The following is a 7,565-nucleotide window of genomic DNA, read 5'->3' as shown; positions in this document are numbered from 1 at the left end:
TAGGAATAAAGCCTCTAGGCCTTCGTCTCTTTCCATAAAGAAAGCAATAACACTGTCTTGAGGTCAGTGGTGTCCAGAATGGCAAGCACCAGAGGTGTTTGAGGTCAACACAGGACCCCATGTAGCCCAGGGTGAGGGAGACTGAGCAAGTAAAGTTGGTCGCTGCAAGATCATGGAGACATGGAAATCACAGCCAGGGGCAGGGCGTAGTTCTAGCTAATTTATTGGTTTCTTAGGTTCTTCTACAGGTCAGAATTTGGCAGGGGGACTGGGAAGAAATTGTGCCCAGGGCCACCCCAGGAAGAGAAGAGACAAGAAGGAAGAAAGAGGAAGAGTCATCTGGGAGCTTAGAAATCTCTGGGCCAGGCAGGGTGGTGCTCGGAATGGCTGGGATCACCCAGCCCCTGCCAAGTTGGAGCCACCTTTTTTCTGAATGTGGGGGACACAGAGTATGTGGATGTATGTGTTTTGGCAGAGAGAGAAAGAAGGGCTAAAAGCAGGGGGGCAGAGAAGGATCCTGAAGGCAGGCCTGGAGAAAACTGGGATGCAGAATTGGGACGGAGTCTGCAGGCGAGACTTCGGCTTCTGGCTAGGAGGCTAAGAGTGGTGCTAAAGGAATGGGGGCAGGTCTACCCACCAAACAAAACTGCAAAGCTGAGTGCTCTTCTCCACCATGGGGCAGTATTGGGGATGGGGTGGGGAAGGGGACTGGCCAGGAGGGCCACTGTTGGGGAAGGGGTCTTTGACATCCCCAAACCTCTATAGGATGAAGTCCATCTTTAGATGGCAAGATGGGAAGAAAAATCTGAATGCACCCCTGGTCTAGAGTGTCCCACCTCCCACCACCCCCCAACTCCAGCCAGGACTCAGCATGGAGTGCCCAGTGCCAGAAGAGGGGGTGACTCCCTGGGCTTGTGGAAATAGATGGAGGAGGACATCTCTGTCTTGAGCTTGCTGTCCGAGCCGTCAGCAGAGGCGGCTTCATCTGCCCCACACTCGTCACAGCAACAACAGCAGCAATCCAGGAAGGCCTGGCCTAAGGGCTTACAGAGGCACAAGAGAAGAACTGGGGTGACTGAGCCTTTGAAGAAGATGGAGAACTGGTTGATGAGGCTGAGGAGATCCAGGGTCTGCCGGGACAACTCCGTGGAGAGATAAGCCACCACGATGTTGCAAACGTTTTCTGGCAGGGTGCAAAGGCCGTACACCACAGTCAGGCCCACCACAGTGCTGTTCAGCTGCTTCTCACACTGTCCGTGTTTGCTCGCCCGGCACTCTGGCTTCTTCCCTGGGGTGCTCCGGATACGCCTGGTCACCAACTGGCAGGTGACAGTGAAGAGGATGGGCAGGCAGAAGTAACAGCCAAAATACCACCACATGCGGGCATTCTGGTATGTCATCACCAGGGAGTAGAGGGACTCAGGCAGGCCAGGCGAGGGTTTCATGATGCATGAGTCCACCATGGTGCCTGCTGTGAGTGAAGGCTCCTGTGCCAGCTGCCACAGCAGGACCTCGGGCACGGCCAGTGTCATGGAACCCACCCAGATGACCGCCAGCTTGGCCACAATTGACTGGCACTGCTCGATGAGCCGGGCCTTGGGCAGGGGACTGGTGGCTGCGTGAAAGCGGTCGATGCCCAAGGCACAGAGGCTGAAGGTCGTGACTCCCAGCGAGGATACCTGAAGACAGATATAGGGAAAGAGCAGAGTTAGGACCAGCCATAAGAGATAGCAGGAGAGCAGGGAGTGAGACATTGTCTTGGCCAAGACAAGAGGTGGATGCAACTAGGCCTAGGAGAGGAAATTCTTGGCTTGTCCTCTGGGGAAAGGGTATAAAGAATCAAGAAATGCACCCAGTGTATGCTTCTTCATCCTTCCTTCCTCCTTTTCCCCTACCCTAACAACCCAGCACAATAATGACCTTTACCTTCACCCATGACATAACATTTTTTGTATCGATGATGATGATGATTCTAGCGTCCTTGTCATGGAATAGTCTTTATTACAACATTACGGCCAAACAGAAGCAGTGAGTGGTTGTAGCAAAGAGGTATACAGAGGGTTAATAATAGGGAAAAACTAGCCAAAAAGGCTGCCTTGAGAGGTGGTGAGCTCCCCAAGCAAAGGCTGGATGATGACCACTTGGCAGAGGTATTGTAGAGGGCATTTTTTTCTTTTTTGGTGCATAGGCTGTACTCGGTGAACTCAGCACAAAAAAGCCAGTAGACAGTTGGGAGAACTTTCAGGAGACAGGGTATGGCCAAAGTCACTCTATAGTGTCATTATTATAAAGAAATTGGATGTATTCAAATAAACTGACAGAGAAACTGTTCTTCAACTCTGGAATTCTGCGATTCTGCACAGACTGTATGTACATGGTACAGTGGAAAAGACACTGTCTCTGAAGTCAGAGGACCTGGGTTCCAGTGCTACCCCAGTACCTACCACTTCTATGAGCTTGAGCGGGTCACTTACCCTCAGTGGGTCTGTTTCTTCATCTGCAAAATGAGGCCGTTGGACTAGAACGGCCTCTGAGGCCCCTCCCAGCTCTAGCTCTGTGATCATGCAGGTTGAAGGTGCTACAGTATCTTATTAAAATTCTGTATCTCCTGAAGTAGCCAGCACACAGCTCTGCACACAGTAGGCACTCAATAAGTGTTTGTCATTGTGCTATTGTACCCTGCCCTTCCCCCCAACTGTGAGGACAGAGCAGTCTGTCTTCAGGGCTCTGGTTGCCAATGGGAACAACATGGTCTGCGGATGGACAAACACTTGTACACATACCCCCCCTCCTTCCCCCAACACCCCTGAAAATGTCAGGATCCGGCCCTGAGGGGAAGCAGAGCTCCCCCCCCCCCCCAACCAAGCCTGCTTCGTGTCCCCATCACGCTATTGAGTGCCCAGGAAAACAGGTCTGTGTGCCAAGAGGAAGAGGCCAGAAGCAGCAGGGGGAGAAAAGGCACATTGGAGCACAAAGGAAGGAGAATAACTGTCCAGAGCTATCAAATAATGTCCGGACACACTCAGGGATTGTGGACAGATCTCCCTCCAGTCCAAATGCCTTGCTCCTCTAGAAAGGGAAACACAATCACCAGCCTATTAGCCCCTGCACCATACCCCCCAGTCAGTGAGCATCCTTTGTGAGCTCTGGCCAGCCCCTTCCCCCGCTCCCTGCCTCAGTTTGGGGCACAGGCTTAACAAGATACAGACAGGCATCTGGGTTCAGGAAAATAGCTCCAGTCTTTCTCCTTTCTCCCTCCCTTTCTCCCTCCTTCCTTTCCTCCCTCCCTCCCTTTCTCCCTTTCTCTCTCTCCTCTCTCACCTCTATTTCCTCTCCTCTTTCTCTCTCTCTCTCTCTCTCTCTCTCTCTCTCTCTCTCTCATTCTCCCCACCTTTTCCATCTTTCTATTAACCCCAATCTACTCTGCCTCATCTATCCCTTCTCCAGTCTTGGGAGTGGCATCCTAAGATGGTCTAGATGAAACAGACCTAGAGAGGTCATTTTGTCCATTCTCCAGCCTCTCTCTACACAGGCCTGCCTTTTACCCATCTAGGACCTGGGGTTCCCCAGTCAGCCAGCCAGTCAACTGACTCAGTGAAAACGGGTAGGGATAAGGAAAAACAAACAAATAGAAAAAATATAGGCATAGCTTAAAAAATAAATTAGGCTTTCACTAAAATAGAAGGATCACCCCACCTCTGGGTCTGTATTTCAGTTTTCTGATTCTCCAGGATGCTGAACTATCAAAACCGGAAGGGCTAGGGAAGGCTTTCAGGCCCACTATTCAGTGGTTTGGAGGGCCTGAAAATTGTTTGATTCTGTCCAAATACATGCCTGCCACAGTTTTCCAACTCATTTCCCATGCCCTGAGATTCACTGGCCCATATGCGGCATTCAGCATTACCTCTATGGAGGAAAATCCTGGGCAGGAGGGCCAAAGTCACTACAGAGCCCTGGGTCCTCAGCGTCTGCCTGGAGTTCAAAGAAATTACTTGGTGTACATGTCAGCCTGTTTGTATCTGTCAGATTTCTAGATATTAATAACATCAGAGAGTGACTTTGGCCTCACCCTGTCTCACAAACGTTTACTGGGATCTTTAGGTGGTGTTTTGATTCAAGTCATTTCTGCATCTGAAATCTCCCAGAAGAAGGTTATAATTTAAAGTCATTGAATGTTCAAAAGGAAGCTTAGAATCTGGTCCAATCCCTAAATGCTTGTTTAGATATAGCTCACCAGCTATATCTAAATGGTAGATCTATCTATCTATCTATCTATCTATCTATCTATCTATCTATCTATCTATCTATCACAGTAGATAGATCCCTGGGCCTGGAGTCAGGAAGAACAGAGTTCAAATCCAGCCTCAGACACTTCCACTTACTAACCATGTGACCTTGGGCAAGTCACTTCATCCAAGTTTGCTGTAAAAATAAAGGTAATGATAGCACCTACCTCACAAGGCTGTCATAAGGATCAGAGGAGATCCTACTTGTAAAAAGCACTTAGCACAGTGCCTGGCACTTAGGAGGCACTATGTAATTGGTTATTCCCTTATGCTCTTCCCTTGTTGGATTGGAATTGGGCTCTCCTTTGTGCCATGTTGAGGCAGCCCCAAAGGGAACTGGTTTGGAAAACAGGGAGGGAGGGAGGGCACAGAAGAGGCAGCGAGGATAGGATCACTGAGGGCATGAAGAGGAGGAAGAGAGGGGACAGAGGGGGTTCCTGGATTGGGACGACAGAAAAGAAGAGAGGATGTATGAGGACGTTTGTGATACTACTTAACACTGAGGAATCGAGAAGGGAAGGAGACTGTTCGGGTCTGCCCCAGGAAAGAGTACAAAGCTGAGGCTGGCCCCTGGGCCACCCCAATGCTGCTCCTATCAGATATCTCACCCCCAGCCTTTCCTAGAGCCCTCCAAGGACATCGGGAGGCATCACCACTACCACCACCATCATCACTACTACCATCACCACCACCACCACCACCATTACCATCACCATCACCACCACCACCATCACCATCATCACTACCACCACCACCACCACCACCACCACCACCACCATTACCATCACCATCACCACCATCACCATCATCACCACCACCACCATCATCACTACTACCATCACCATCACCACCACCACCACCACCATTACTATCACCATTACCATCATCACCAACACCATCCCATTTCCCAAGGAAAGAGGAAAAGAGACATCAATGAGCAGAAGATGGGACCCATGTCCTCCTTACATATATACCTCCATCTGAGGACAAGAGACCTTGAATGTTTCTAACCCATCACAAAAACATTGCTTTGATTTAGCACTTTAAATTTTGCAGAGCACTTCCCTCCCAACAACACTATAAGGGAGACAGTGCAGGTATTATTATTATTATTATCTCCACTTTAAAGATGAGGAACATGACTTGCCTAGGGCCACACATGGCTTTCATGTGTCAGAGCTAGCATTTTGAGCCCAGTCTCCAGGGCTCTCTGTCCACACTATCATGCTGCCTTGGGGCCCTACCAGTTTACCCGGCCACTTCCCTCTTCTTCCCCTAAATCACCCACCGGATTGCCACCTCAGCCCTAGCGCTATCCGGGACAGCCCCACTGAGGGCCACAGCACGGACAGGCATCGGGCATCTCACCTCCATGAAGGGCACGGCCCGGCAAGAGACATCACCCAGCAGCCTCTGCTTGGTGATCTCATTGAAGATGACAATGGGCAGGCAAAAGAAGAGGACCAGAAAGTCCCAGAGAGCGAGGCTTGCCAGGATGGAATTCCAGGCACTCTTCAGGTAGTAACTATGCCACACAATGCACATGACTGACAGGTTGCCAACGATGCCCACGGCAAACACCACCAGTGCCAAGAACATGACCGCATAGGCGCTGTAGGAGCTCTCCGTCACTGGGTAGAGGGGATTCTGAATCTGCAGCCTCTGCCCGGGGGTGCCTGTCAGGTTGCCGTAGGGCTCCTGTCCGCTTCCTTGGGCACCCCCCTCCTGGTCTGGGTTGGGGCTTGTAGGCACCAGGGGGTTGGTGGGCTGTAGACCAGCGGGATGGATGGGCCGAGGATATTCAGCCCACTGCTCAGGCATGTACTGTTGTACCCCCTTCGATTCATCATCCTCTGTTCCCCTCTTGGTCCGTGCCCTCTCTTCCTCTACGGTAGTAAGGCGCCTTCTAGAGTGCAGGGTAACACCTGGGATGCCCTGGAGCCCGGCGGTGGACACAGCAGCCAAGAAGAAGACCAGGAGCCATAGCCAGAGCATGGTGAGAGGTCCGAGAGAAGAGCTGGCCCAGGCAAGGGGAAAAGGGGGCCCCCCAGGTCCTGTGCCCCAGAAGAGGAGAGGCAGCCGGCCGGCTGGGCTGGCTGCAGCCGAGCATCTGGCATCAGCTCCTAGTTCTCAGTGCATTGAAAACCTCTCCCCACCAACCCCCTTTTCCTTCCCAGGCCGATGGCCTGCACCAGGCCCTCTGCTGGAGACCACTGGTTCTAACAGCTTAAGCAGCCTTGAAGAGAAAGGAGAAAAGGCCCCTAGTCCAGGGGCTGGCCCACCCCAGAGCACCCAAAGACTTGTCTTCTGTCCTACCCAAGATCCTTTTTTTTCTGTTTTCCTATTCCCCCTTCCCATCCATTGCCCAACCCAGCCAGGTTCTTTAACAGAGGTCTCCAGCCCTCCCTTTGCCCCTGCCCTCCCATGATACATGTTCCTAACACATGCCCATGCACAAACTTGTAGGAATGAAGACCCTCATGCAATAGACAGATGTACATTGTGTCAGGCACTTAGGGGTGAGTTAGAGAGAAAACAGAAGGTTTAGATAAGTAATATATGGTCCATACCCTCATGAAACTCTAGCAGAAATGATACATATATGAATAATCATTTGTTGTTCAGTCACTGCAATCATTTCCCACTTTGGTGACCCCATTTTCTTGGCAAAGCTATTGGAGTTGTTTGCTATTTCCTTCTCCAGCTCATTTTACAGGTGAGGAAACTGAGGCAAACAATATAACGTGACTTACCCTGGGTCACACAGCTACTAAGTGTCTGAGGCCAGTTTGAAGTCAGGAAGATGAGTCTTCCTGACTCCAGACCTGGCATTCTATCCACTGCCCCCACCTAGCTGCCCAAAAATAATCATAATGTAAAACAGTCAACCAAAAATCATCATGCTTTTTATGGTTCTACTATTTGTCAGGAAACGTGCTAAATACTGGGGTTACAAATAAAAAGCAACTGCCCTCAAGACGCGTACATTCTAAAATAATATATAGTAAGTACTTTGGGCCGATGCAAAGTGCCATGTGAGGGCAGAGGGGGAGGGAAGTACATTTCTTTGGAAAACTGTAGCATCTCTTCACTGGAGAACTTTCAGAACAAGAGCATTGCTATCTTGCCGAGGGACAGGGAGAACAAAGAAGAAAAAGAACTTGGGCCGGTCCTCTCCTGATGATATAAAAGCAACCAGACACAAGCAGAATGAGACCAAACATTCCCTCTACCTCCACCCACAGAGAAGGTGGGGAAAGTATTTGGTCATGGATGTGA

At 50.5% G+C, this 7,565-nt stretch overlaps 1 protein-coding gene across 1 annotated transcript; it reads right to left on the bottom strand.

The window, feature by feature from the left end:
* Nucleotides 1-207: 207 nt before the first annotated feature.
* Nucleotides 208-6,395, bottom strand: GPR37L1 (G protein-coupled receptor 37 like 1). The gene is made up of 2 exons (XM_036756310.1): nt 5,655-6,395; nt 208-1,679 (listed from the first exon to the last, which is right to left on the bottom strand). The coding sequence occupies exons 1-2, from the start codon at nt 6,279-6,281 to the stop codon at nt 867-869; spliced, it is 1,440 nt and encodes a 479-aa protein (XP_036612205.1). The 5' UTR covers nt 6,282-6,395; the 3' UTR covers nt 208-866.
* Nucleotides 6,396-7,565: the final 1,170 nt, after the last annotated feature.

The sequence above is a fragment of the Trichosurus vulpecula genome, chromosome 4, assembly GCF_011100635.1.
Source record: "Trichosurus vulpecula isolate mTriVul1 chromosome 4, mTriVul1.pri, whole genome shotgun sequence".
NCBI lineage: Eukaryota > Metazoa > Chordata > Mammalia > Diprotodontia > Phalangeridae > Trichosurus > Trichosurus vulpecula.
The sequence above is the reverse complement of the archived record's forward strand: the minus strand, read 5'-3'. Positions and strand labels throughout refer to the sequence as shown.